The sequence below is a fragment of the Centroberyx affinis genome, unplaced genomic scaffold, assembly GCF_046629955.1.
Source record: "Centroberyx affinis isolate AG114_WGS23_722 - 3 ecotype Tasmania unplaced genomic scaffold, CSIRO-AGI_Caff_v1 ptg001044l_1, whole genome shotgun sequence".
Taxonomy (NCBI): domain Eukaryota; kingdom Metazoa; phylum Chordata; class Actinopteri; order Beryciformes; family Berycidae; genus Centroberyx; species Centroberyx affinis.
In genome coordinates, this window is record NW_027279599.1 from 85,786 (window position 1) to 99,428 (window position 13,643).

General features: G+C 42.0%; 1 protein-coding gene across 2 annotated transcripts; it reads left to right on the forward strand.

Annotated features, from left to right (window-relative positions):
* Positions 1-827: 827 nt before the first annotated feature.
* On the forward strand, positions 828-12,742 carry brap (BRCA1 associated protein). 2 transcript variants are annotated; one of them, XM_071522922.1, is made up of 13 exons: positions 828-1,220; positions 1,673-1,834; positions 2,026-2,221; positions 2,316-2,505; positions 2,948-3,061; positions 3,708-3,856; positions 4,236-4,311; positions 4,438-4,576; positions 4,906-5,015; positions 5,091-5,180; positions 5,301-5,404; positions 5,993-6,132; positions 10,829-12,742. In XM_071522922.1, the coding sequence occupies exons 1-13, from the start codon at positions 1,142-1,144 to the stop codon at positions 11,056-11,058; spliced, it is 1,779 nt and encodes a 592-aa protein (XP_071379023.1). In that variant the 5' UTR covers positions 828-1,141; the 3' UTR covers positions 11,059-12,742. The 2 variants fall into 2 exon arrangements, with proteins under 2 accessions (XP_071379023.1, XP_071379022.1); XM_071522921.1 differs by having other exon boundaries at positions 1,990-2,221; positions 10,829-12,741.
* Positions 12,743-13,643: the final 901 nt, after the last annotated feature.

Genomic DNA, 13,643 nt, shown 5'->3' on the forward strand with positions numbered 1-13,643 from the left:
TTTATCTAGACTTTTGGGGAAAAACACTTGATCTCTAGGTGTAATAGCACTGTACATATGGAGTTATAGGCTGATCCCAAACCATTGCTTTAAAAGTAATCAGTAAAACCTTAAAAGCAATTTTCAATTCTATCTATATTACATCTACAGAGGGGATATAATGAGCCTTTCATGTAAGATACAGTCCACAAAAGTGGTACTATTGAAATTTTCTCGAGCCTGCTTAAAGAAATGGTGAATAACTTGTACGACTTGGAATTAGTGCAACAGTGAAATAAGTGAACATTCCTCAAGCATCAACAGGGCGAGTAGCCAGATCATTTCTTGCTTCTCAGTTTTACTGGTAATTGGTTACCTACAGGTGCAACTTTGTCTATCTAGGCACATTTTTAGCAATAGGGTAATGGGGTTAGCAGGTTTAGATTTTAGATTACATTGAAAATTGTTTGTTACTCTTTCTAAATTGCCTTTCCTCTCTTCTGTGAAGATTTGGCGGGCAGAAATCTCATACATTGAAATAGCATACATATTGCAGTTTTGATAGTGTAACTGTTACACACTATATCTCTGTCTCAGTGTATGTAGATATAGCCTTGAATGGTGTGTATTACTAAAATATATTTGTATATATGATGTTAGCAATACATTGTTGTCACTCGAGTTCGTAAATATATCGTGTAACGCTACGTGTATACCTAGTCTGACATTCCCGACACGTGTGTCGTCTACATTAGATTTCTGTGCATATTATGTTCCTATAGGGGGCAGCAACACGCCTGAGATGCATTTTATCTGGCTTAAAATTTATATGAAGAAGAGCACATCCTATAAACAGCTGGGAATACAGACGGGAAACAAAACCAAAGAGGTTTTTATAGTGGATCAAACTACAGATAATATCGACATAGAAATGTAATTGTTACGGACGGCGAAGAAGAAATGATTATAACTAACGGACTGTTGGTCGTCTAACGTAACTGAACTTCAAGGCATTGCCTGCCTGTGGCTACCTAGCTAGCGAGAGATAGGATCTGAATGTGGATGCTAACTAGCTTGCTAGTCATCTAGCTAGAGTAAAGCTGGTTGGCTGTCATTGTTTGTTTTGTTTTTCTCAAAAAAATAGCCGTTTCCTTCATAACACATGAGTGTGTCTCTGGTCGTTATCCGTTTGGAATTAGCCGACCAGTCTCCTTCTCCACAAGGTTTCCAGTACTCAGCTGGTGAGTTATCGCAGCACTACAGTTACTGGTGTTAGCCAGGCAGCTAACAAGCAAACAGTTAGCAGACAGTTAGCAGACAGAAGACCATGCTAATCTTTTATAGCCTAACCCTTGTTGTGACAGAAACTTCCTCACAGTGACTCAGCAGTGATGCAGTAGTGACACCGCTTGTGCTTTCTGTAAAGGGTCTCAAACAATTGACTCTGTCAGTCAGTTCATTGTTTTAGATTAAAAAAAAGTAGGCATTGTTTTTGAACAACTAGAACAAAATGTATTGTGTTAATTGTGTATGAATGCCCATCAGGTATGTGTGTGTGAGAGAGGGTGAGAAATAGAGAGAGAGAGAGAGAGAGAGAGAGAGAGAGAGAGAGATGGAAGGTGTGTGTAGCCCAGTTTGTCCGTTGGAGCCCATAGAAACTGAGGCCTGTCGCTGCATCTCTTGCCCCCTGCAGTTGAAGGCATGTCAGAGGAGGAACTGCAAGAGAAGGCTCTGGGCTTGGCCAATCTCTCCCTAGGCGGAAAGACCGAGCTCGAGCGAACAGCTGTCCTGCACCAACACATTGGTAGCAGAGCCATGGGAGACATGGTCATTGAGACCTTTGAACCCAATCCAGGTAAGCACGTCCCCGCATTCACGTTACAAGAAACCCACACGTTTGAAATGAACATGTTATCAGAACAGTGTCAGGCTTAAACTGAGTCTTTACAGAAACCTGATGATGCTTGCAGATATGAAACTATTGAATTTCCTCCGTCTTGACTGTTCTAGATAAAGGAGGGGGTGAAGACACTGGTGGCACAGGAGATGGGGACAGTGGGTCTCAGGCTGCAAAGACTGAATCAGACAGTAAGGAGGGCAGCGAGGGTTCACAGGACATCACTGCAGACACAGGCACGACTCCAGACTCGCCCTCCAAGCAGCTGCCAGACCAGATCTCTTTCTTCAGTGGGAACCCCTCCGTGGAGATCGTCCATGGTATCATGCACCTCTACAAGACCAAGTGAGTCACACCTCATATATATTCATGTATGTTTTTATCGAGTATATATGCTATTTTAACATGATATATGATTTTTTTTTTTGTCTCGTTGCAGCAAAATGACATCACTGACTGAAGATGCGAGACGTAGCGCCATGCTGTGCATCCTGACTGTCCCTGCTACCATGACCAGCCATGACCTCATGAAGCTTGTGGCGCCCTTTAATGATGTCATGGAGCATATGAAGATCATACGGGACTCCACCCCGAACCAATACATGGTTCTGATTAAGTTCAGTACGCAGGTAAGGTCTCAGCATAATTGAATCTGGAGTGGTAGGTTTTTTACCTCTGCCAATGAAGACACCTGTCTGCCTGTTTGTCTGCTAGCAAGATAGATTTGGATGAGATTTGGACCGATCGCCCTCAGTACAAGGATCAGTTGATTAGATTTTGGTAATGATCTGGATCTGGGATTTCCGCCATTCAACAATTATCATTTGTAGTCATAACTCTTATGCTTGTGCAAGTGCTGGCAGGAGGCTCTTTTTACAAATTAAGGTTAACTAGCCTAAACTGTTATGGAGGCTGCAGCTTTGCGAGTCAGAGAATTGTTCAGAGTTAGCGGATGTTTGCATTCTACTGAGTGTATTCTAGCTATGCGTTTGTTTTGCATCTCTACATACAGCTGTCTGTATTCACTCCCTGACCTAATGCTGCTCCTTTCTTCTCCCCGTCTCTGGACAGGCAGACGCAGACAGTTTCTACACGGCGTGCAACGGCCGCCAGTTCAACTCCATAGAGGAAGCAGTGTGCCAGCTGGTCTATGTGGAGCGGGCCGAGGTCATAAAGTCTGAACAGGTGTGTATTTACCCAAGCTGAGATTTCTTACTCATCACTCTACTATTCTACATTTAGAAACAGAGTCCCTAAATTCTACTTCTTTTTTTCTCATTTGTTTTATTGCGTATATCTTGATATTCAGTTGTTATTGTTATTGTTTTTATTTATTTTCATACTGCCCTTATTTCATAGTTTTGGTATATATCATACATGTTTCTTATTCATTTTTTCTGTCTCAAGATGTTCTACTACAGTTTGCTCACCCTCATACATGCTGTGATTCATATTTTAATACTTGTAATTCATATATTTCTACCTAATATGTTCTAGTTTTCTTATTGTCAGTTGCACTATGGTTAAATACCCCCCATTTGTGCTATTGTCTTTGCTGTATCCTAAATTTTTTAAGTGTCATCTTATCTTGTAGACAGTCCCTGTAGTATTTGGTCAAAATAATAGCAAAAGATTGCTATTGTTCTTTTCTATTTGTATATCTATTGCACGGTTGCCCATGGCTGCCCATCCATGATCTATTGTATTGCATGTTCTTTCTCTCTCTGTGTCTCTCTCTCTCTCTCTCTCTCTCTGTGTCTCTCTCTCACTCTCTGTCTCTTTCTGTGTTCCCGTTCCCCTCCTCTCCCACTCTTTGCCCCACCCTCCTCAGGGAGCCAGTCTGCCGGTGATGGAGTTGACCGAGCTTCCTAAGTGCACCGTGTGCCTGGAGAGAATGGATGAGTCAGTTAACGGCGTTCTCACCACACTCTGCAACCACAGCTTTCACAGCCAGTGCCTCCAGCGCTGGGAAGACGCCTCGTGAGTAACACGCACACACACACACACACACACACACACACTGGAATTACCATGTTATCATGTCAATGTTTCTCACATAATGCTAATTTGTGATAAACACTGACATCTCATAGATATAAAACTAATACAGCAATGAAATAAAAGGAGCCTTCCCACCACTGACAGAATCACATGCTCTGAGCTTTTCACCCGATTCTCCTGGTGTCCGGTGGTTATTTCTCCATGCTTCATGTCATGTGTTTGTTTTTGGCCTCCGTTTTACTGTATTCTTCTCTGTGACAAAAGGAAAGACCGTTGCGCACGGTTGTGACAATAGAGGTGTTTGCTGCTGCCGGTGGTCACGGTGTGTGTGTAGATGAATATCTGCTCTGTTCTTCAGGTGTCCTGTATGTAGGTACTGTCAAACACCAGAACCCGTCGAAGAGAACAAGTGCTTTGAGTGCGGAGTGCAGGAGGTAACTACTGTCTGTCTAGCACTACATCTCTTCCAGGGGCATCTTAACTGGGTCTTCATTTTAATCCACTTTCCCGTTTTTGTATTTAATTGAATCCTTTCTCGTCCCACACCGTTCTGTCCGTAGAACCTATGGATTTGTTTGATCTGCGGGCACATCGGTTGTGGTCGCTATGTCAGTCGCCACGCCTACAAGCACTTTGAGGAAACGCAGCATACTTACGCCATGCAGCTCACCAACCACCGCGTCTGGGACTACGCAGGAGGTACAGAGTTTGTGTGTATGTGTGTGTTAGTGGGGATAGGGGTGCCAAAAGTTGAGGACAGAGGACAAGTTGCAGGGTCAAAGAGTATGGCCCAAAAATGTATAGCTAATAAGTCTACTGTACTTTAGACTAATAAACCTACTTTTTAAGGGAAAGGTTTAAAAAGATAATTCTCCCTATCCCCTATGGCCCAAAATTTGAATTCTGTATGTGGAATATACAGCTGTAGGTTTTTTTTTGTTACAACCTGGATATAATGTAGGTATAATGTCTGTGGCACCTTGGCAGTACATTGACCGCCCAGCCCATGGTGATCTTTGTTGTTGTAGATAACTACGTGCATCGGCTGGTGGCCAGCAAGACAGATGGGAAGATGGTACAGTATGAGTGTGAGGGAGACACCTGCCACGCTGAGAAGATAGATGCACTACAACTAGAAGTAAGTGTGTTTTGTTTCGCTTTCTTTGTTAGACCAACACTCAGAAATGCTCTAATGCACCTTCGTTGTCTGCAGTACTCCTACTTGCTGACGAGTCAACTTGAGTCTCAGAGGATCTACTGGGAGAATAAGATCGTTCATCTGGAGAAAGAGACAGCTGAGGAGGTACTGAGAGCTAAGCCTAACGCCAGGCTTTGATACCATTCTGAAGTCTTTGAATAAGTTTAGTTGAGTATAATAGCTGATTTTAAGACTCAAACTCCTGTGTTTATGTGTGTGTTTCAGATAAACAACATGAAGGCTAAGTTTAAGGAGACCATAGAGCGCTGTGATAACCTGGAGCGAAAGCTAGGAGAGTTATCCAAGGATAAACAGGGCATGGATAAAAAGTGAGTGTAGACTGACACACCAGTCATCTTTCCAGTCATCCATCACGTTTTATTTCTGTGGTTACATTTTTACCTCTCTCCTCTTCTTCTGATGACTGTCATAATCCAGTCATACCAGGATGCACGAACTGCACAGGTCTGAATATACTCAATGCATATAGTCTCAATGTACAATATTTAGTGAACCATTTTCTGTTTTTTATTAATTTTTTTTTATAGTTGAACTGTTAATAACACGTGAAATTCCTATCCAATGATATACTTCATGAATTCCTACCACATTGGTGGCAATTTTGGTGTGCAAGTAAGAGCCTGTAGTAAGCTCTGCAAACTAGAGGTAATGTGTTAACATTGGAGCCAATCCCGACCTTTACTGCTATTAGATTTGCATTAGCGTGTGTTGGATCTGGCCGCTACTGCAGCATTCACACGTACACAATGGAAACTTGGCTTCAAAGACACAACCCCTCCTGACCTCCTGGGTGTATCACACAAAAAAAACCCAGTGATCTCAGTGCTTGGAAAAAGAATAAAAAAATGTTAAAGGGACCTTGCCAACACACAGTTGCACTGTATCTCTGCCTCCAGGTGTACCCAGTTGAACAATCGTGTGGTGAAGCTGAGCCAGGAGCTGAAGGAGGAGCAGGAGATGAACCGCTGTCTGAGAGCCAATCAGGTTCAGCTCCAAGCCCAGCTGGCAGAGGAGGAACGCAAAGGAAGAGAGAATGGTGAGTAGTAGGTGTAAGACCAAGAGTTGTGCCTTAATCCAAATACAGGCCCTTAAATGGACTTGAATGGATGGGATGAAAACGTTTTTGAAGTCATGAGGTGTCCGAGAGGCCTGTCTCTAGAAGACACTGCTCAATATTTTCTTCATAAAAGATTAAAACCTTGCTACTAGTTAAAGCAGACAGTGAATGGCCATCAGGTCATGTTTATTGTCCCCTCCCTGATGCTGTGATACTCACTGTCGCTGCCTCCGTACATCATTCTGGCTTCGTTCAGCCACTATTACCTATTGCATAACGTTTCACCACCTTGCCAGCAGCTTCACCAAATCTAGCATCTCCATCTCTGCTGTTGCATCTCACTGCTCCTTCTACAGAATGAGCAGCAAAGGAAATGTATGTTCAATTTGAGTCAGCCAGCTGCCTGATCATCTGCCAGTTCACCTTGTTACCACCTGCTGCTGCTAGCATCCAACCAATCAGTCAATATACCTAATGTCAGGCTCAGGAAATATATCCAGTATAGCAGGTCGGGAAGGATGGGCGCAAGGAATGCTTGGTTGGAATGTTTGGTTGTCAAGCTACACTCGCTTACCCTTCACAATGCCTGTTTATTTTACATTTAGACTGACATTTTAGGAATTGTGTGACACTCTTATCTAGAGCGACTTATAATGAACGAGCAGGTAGGGGATCAGTCTTTTGCTCAAGGACACTTCAACAGGACACATGGCAGTTACAGCACTACCATGACAAAATGGCAAAACAAAATTAGGACAATTACCATTCCCATCATTATTCTTTCAGTCACTTGAAAATGAGCAAGAAGCCTCCCAGTGCCTTAGTGCTTCACCAGGAGCGAGTAGGCGAGATACACAGCAATTGTCCACATGAAGGAGAAAATTTGTTATGCGTTTCTTTTTGCTAGCAAAAGGCGCAGGCCACAGTGTGCACCATGCATTTTCTGTCACCATGTGTCCCCCATTCATTCCATACAACCCTCGCAAAATGGCAGTAAGGCCATAGAGACAGGGTCATATGAGCCTGAAGCTATAAGGCTTGTACTTACTGGTACTGTCTCCAACAGCAGAGAAAACTTCCTCATTTATAGAACATCATTTGCAAATCATAAACAAATTATAGTTTCGCAGCAAGCCGTGCCTGTAGCTCAGTCTGTTGGTCACATTCCAGGTAGAGAGGAAGGATTGCATGTTGTTATGCATGGAAATGTACATATAGAGGGTGGAGAAAATAAAAATGAACACCTTACAATGTATGAATATCCAGTATAATATAATAAAGGGTGGGGGTGCCCTTTGCCTTGAAATCAGCTTTAGTCCTCGAAGTGCTGCCACACAAGTCCTGAACCGTGTATCCTGGATATTGGACCATTCTTCAAGGAGGAAAGCCTCCAGTTCTTTGAGGGATGGAGGAGGAGGAAATCTACTTTGCAACAAAATAATGGATTCCAGTCCAGTCCATCCCACTGTTGAATTTGTGTAGCAGTTTGTATATCATCTGGGAATATAGGAGCATCATGAGGGAACAGTGTTTGCACCATGGGGTGCACCTGGTTCTGTAAAATGGCCTCATATTCCTTGGCTGATATAGGACAACGCAGAGCAATCATCAGACCTAATGACTCCCATAGACCTTATAACGCCAATGAAATGGCTTCCCACACTATTACAGATCCAGCACCATGTTTAACAGCTGGCAACAGACATTGTGATTTGAAGGCCGCCTCTGGCTTTCTCCAAACATAAACCCATCCTAATGTAGTAAGAAAAGTGAAAGGTTAAAATACGTCACTGTAGGATGAACATGATGTCTCAGAAGCTTTGAGTTTATTGGCATTTACCTTCACTTGGCTTAAAATAAGCCAGTAAAATCCACCCACTAATACTTTTTTCTATTGGTCAGGGATCCAGGTTTTGTGCTCCTTGCACCAGTTTATGTATCTTTGTGCATTGACCCCGGATTCACTTGAATTCTGAATGGGAGCTCTGCCATAAATTCTGAAGAAGGCCTTTGAAGGCCGAAATGTCAAATGTTTTTAACTTTGTAGATTAAATATACTTACATTGTGAGCAAGGTTGCCAATTTTTTACTGGCACTATTCAACTTTGTTTGTGGTTGTACCTTGACATGCCGCACCTTAAATTCCAGCTTCCAGCAGAGGAGTTTCTTCAATTCTGTGGCATTTTTTTAGTTTGATGTTTAGCGACTATCCAGTGTGTCCATCAGTGAGGTTTGACTTGAAATCACTGTTACTTTGCTGATGCAGTTTGTCTGTGTTGGGAATATGTTGTCATGATTTTCCAGACGGTTCCCTTTTCAATGTGATTGATGTATCTGGTATTCAGGCACCAACTAGCCGGCCTTTTTGTTAGTTGCCCTATGTTGATTTGAAAACTCACACATTAAAAGTGGTGATTATCAGACCTCTTTTAAAGCTGATACATACTGCTAATTAGTATTCAACTCAAAGCTGCACTAAGTAAGATTTTTATGTAAAAATACATCCGTCTAAATCACAGAGTTGGGCTGCAATAGAGAATACCCTCCCCACTATTTGAGACACTGTAGAGTCACTATTATTTGCCCAGTCATTATTTGGATGCCAGGTTTGATCACTGGTGGGAAAACTTCTCAGCACAGAAGGTGACAACTCAAAATTTAAGGGCAAAACAAAACTTGTAATCGCTTAAAAAGCACCAGAGGATGAACATGATCTCTCAGAAGAGCTTCGTACATATTGACATTTATCTTCTCTCTAAGGAGTTCAGAGACTATGCCAGCAACATGCACAAGGTTTACTCATTCATATGTTTAGAGGGGAGGATTGACTCATCTGACTATATGACTTCACTCTAAAAGTGCATTTTTAGTGTTTGTGTTAAGGGGTTTATGCACTGCAACTGGAGCATAGTATCCCTCTCTATGTTCTCAACAGACTGTTCTTGCTCACGCCTTAGATTAACATTTACAGTCAGCTGATTCAGAGTTGCTTGACTGTTTTTCCTGGTTCAAACCAATGCACAGACATTACAGTTGAAGAGGATGCACCTCTTTCCACAGTTGCTCATCACTGATGTCAGCTCAGACTTCCATGCCAACATCATGGTGGCCACTGTTCTTCATGAAACCGCAGCAAGTTGAGCAGTCTTTAACACTAAAACTCCTGCCAAACATGCTCCAACAATTGGTTCAAAGTCACCGACATCTCTCCAAGTCAAGATAGCCAAAATAAAGGCGACTGTCTGCCCACAGCCACTTCTCCAGCACTGAACTGCCTGGGCTCACAGGATTATGGTGTTGCTCATGGCTGCAGCCATCAGCGGCTGTGCCTATGATTATCACTGCAGAGGTCTGAATGGCAGTTTTGGGTCTATGGTTATTGACCTAAGTGCATTTTTCCTCCACCAGTCAGCTCTGCTCAAGAGGATTGTTTAAACAAATTGTGCCCAGTGCTTTGTTTATGTGGAAAGGATTCCACGTATTTGTGTGTTTTGATGAGAGGGATTTGGTAAGGCTTACTCCAGAGGAAGACTGTCTCATTCAGTGCTTTGGTGCTTGATGCTTTTTGCATATCGGGCCTTTGCAGAAGCGTTGTAAATACCATAGCAGCCATATGGTTGGAAGACCACTGAGTAGGCTAGTTGGTGGAAGACCAGCACCTCGTCATTATTTCAGTTTGCTTTTCATTTTTACCAATCATGCTAGCTTGACATCTTCGCGACTGATTGAGGCTATCCATAGTTGTCTTCTTTTTTCTGGTAATTGTTTTGCTTTTGGAACAGCCAACCACACAACAAAAGTTGACCATGGTGTTTAATGTGTTGACAGCAGTAAATCAGACTAGGCAGCACCGCTGGAATTCCGTGGTGGTCTTCCAACATGGCTGCTGCCCTGTAAGGTCTGAGAGCTTACTCCACCTGCAGTGTTTCAACATCCTGGGTGTTGCTGCAAAGCGCAACAGTACAGGCTATGTGTGCAGCTGCTTCTTAGGCTACATCACACTCAATCGTCAGGTTTTACAGCCTGGATATTCTTCTTCTCTTTCATATATGCTTCCAATGGCTGCCAAATGCTGACTGTCTAAATGTCAACAGAGGTTTACATTTGATGCACACGCTCAGACTTTTTAGACCAGCTCAGCTGTGGAATAAAGTGTTCATATTGTCAGTATTATGCCTTTTCAGGAATGATTATTGTAAAGTTTGTAATGGTTTCCTGAGGCTTTGCTAGGATTTTGTCACACACGATGTTTACATGTTTATTTCCCCACAGCAAGGCCACACAGAAGTGTTGTGACATTGTGGCCGGCAATGTGGGTTGTATACATTCTATAGCTTAGTAAGAATTTGACTTAGAAAATAAGTCAAACAAATGGTTTGTGCTAATATCTTTGTTTACAAATGAAGGGATTTTGTACTGAAGTGTATGTGAGTGCCAACAAGGCCACATGTGTCACTGTAATGACATGCGCAGGCACAACAGCATGAATTATAGCCTACACATCTTGACAATACACATCTCGGCCTGATGGTCATTCACTGCATGCTTATCCATGGTGGGACTTGGGTGGTTTCTAATGTTTTATAATTTGTGAAAGCAGGGTTGTAGTAAAACACATCTGTTTTCATGTTCCAAATATGTTAATCATCTGTCTGACTGTCTGCTGTCTTCGCAGGAGAGTGTAAGGACGGGACAATAGCGGAGCTGCAGGAGCAGCTGAGAGACGTGATGTTTTATTTGGAGACCCAGCAGCAGATCGAACACCTGCCTCCGGAGGCCCGCAACGAAATTCAAGAAGGACAAATCAACATCGCTGCCAGCCCCTCGGATAACGCTTTGGGCCCGGCAGGGGCCGGCCCCTCCTCCGGCAGAGGCAGGAGAGGCCGGCTCAGGAAGAGGAAGTAGGCAGATGGGATGAGACTAATTCGATATAAGACGCTCATCTTGTGGGAGAAGAGTAAATCGTTCAAATATTTACCTCTGCCCATCTGCCCACCTCAACCTGGATTTATGTAGCTTATACAAGGAGAAACATGATGAACAACGGGATGTGTGGGTGGACGGCTCACTGATAGCAAACACAAGAAGTTAATACCTCTCTTGGTTGAAAATGCTGGCTTTACCATATATAAAAAGTTTCTATTTCTGTTCTAAACGGTATTTGTTTGATCAGAATTATGTCCATTCTGCCTCTTGAGCATTCTCCTACTGTTACCAGGTTCAGACCATGTTAATAATTCTCATTATCAATTTCAGCAACCAGTGTTAGTTTTGCAGCAATGTTAACATGCTAAAAGTTTTTCAGGCAAGGGAGATGGTGAGAGGTAAATAATGTGACTTTAGGTTCACTTTCTGTAAAGGAAAAACATGACCAAATTTGAGTTTTGGTGTATTTTCCTTTCCGCAAAATACAAAATAATTTTAGGCTTGTTGTTGTTTTTTTGAAGTTCACGTTGCCTAGATTTTCTGTTTGATCTTATGTAAAATGCCTATTGATAAAAATGTTTTTCATCATAATTTTGTTCACAAAGTTAACACTGAGAATATCTTGAGACTACAAAGATAAGATAGTGATCAGAGACATTGATTTGCCATGTTGCTTTGGCTTGTCTTATCCCTTCTGATCAGTGCAGTTGATGGAGGAAAGGAACAGGAAGCACATTTACCCTTCGTAACATCCTGGTCATGTTTTCTTACCTCTGTTTGGCTGAGGTATGCGTCTGGAAAACTATCCCACATACAAAGCACTGACCACAGAACATATTCTGAAAACATTTGAATGCTCTGTGATCATAAAAGTAAAGCCCTATTGGAAGAAACTGACAAGAGACTGAAAAAGATGTAGAACAGGAACGCTTTCAAAAAGATGTCAAGTGAATTGGTAGCTCCCAGGTTCTGTAGTTGGCTCTGCTCACTCCCTTGAAGTATTGCATTTGTGACGTTGTGGGGTTTTGTTCTATTTATTGTTCAGTTAAACATTTAAACTTGTATTCATGTAAAAGCTTTAGATGGCTCCAGATGGCCTTAATTAAGTACTGGGGTCTAGACAGTACCTACATCTGTTTTAACAGAGTTGGCTCAAAACTCTATTACATTGAACAGGTAGAAAGAAAGTCACTTCTATGCAAAACTTTTCCTTTGTGAGGTTTTGCACTACCTACCAAACCCAGAGTGAAGAGGAGGGAACAGGAGACTTAGTTTTGTTCATATCATCATGTGCCAGAGAGCAATTGTCACTTTAACCTTAACTTGATTTTCAGAGGGCAGAGCAAGAACATTGATTTGGAGTTGCTTATGCTTAGTTTGTGTTGTTACAGGAAGTTCAGCTAAATGAAAAAAAAAAAAAAAAAAAAATTTAGCTAAAGTGTGTCTACAAACACGTGTTTGTTGAAGTTGTAGTTGCGTTCAACTTGACAAACATCCAAACTGGACAACGCACAATTTCAGTCCTCACAAAATAGTAAATGTGAATAAATTTATTTCAGATGAATCTCAGTTTCAGTTTCCACTGTTAGTTTTGTATCCATGTTCCAACAGTCAATAAATTGTTGCTATTTGATTTTTGTTTTTTCAAGTTGTTCAGATTGTTGTAAGATGAACTGATTGGATGATGAGTAAAAGTGAAATAGATGCTTATCAAATGGCCATTAAATGATACAAGCACCAGGGGAAGATGCACTAACACCATATGCATGCTGAAAGACAACTTCCCACTATACTATACTTATGATATAGCTGCTCAGTCTCAATCCTGGTGACTGCTGCAGCCTAACGCAGCAGCCAGCTGCACTGAGACAAACCACACTGTAGTGCACCAATACGCTTTTTTTCATCTTACAACATAACTGTTTACTTACAGCAGCTTGCTGAAAGTAAATTGTATACAGAGGCCGGGGCCGAGCTACACCTTCATATCCAGAGTCTACATGGAAATACTGAGAAGGGGGAAAAAGGAGATTAAGATTAAAATGACTTCCTCGTGACGAGATGTCTGAACAATGACAGCTTCCGCTTCTCACCATTAACATTCTGATGCACTGAAGGTTTAAAAAACTAGCTGAGCTTCCTCTTTTGAGTAAATACTGACTGGAGCAACACAATAGAAATGTTTCTAATGAGGAAAAATGAGCCCTACATTCAATACACCCTTTTGCATGATCTATCTGTTGCACACTGGGATGTTAAAGCATATTATACTGCAACTTCACACTCCACACTTAGCTGCCAGTTAACAGCTAATGACTGTACAGAACAGTGTGATTGTATAGCAGCAGCCAAGGTTTACAGAAAACCCCTTATACAAAGAAAAGACACACACCCAGACTGTATAATGTAGATCTAAAAGGATTTGATGCCACTATGAGACGCTGACCTCTCACTCAGATATACAGAATGTGTGGTACTCTATCTAACAAGCTCTGCCTTTTCATGTTTAGTCTCAGGCAAATCATACACGTAGTATGCAAACACTTGCCACACCTCTCCGTTTT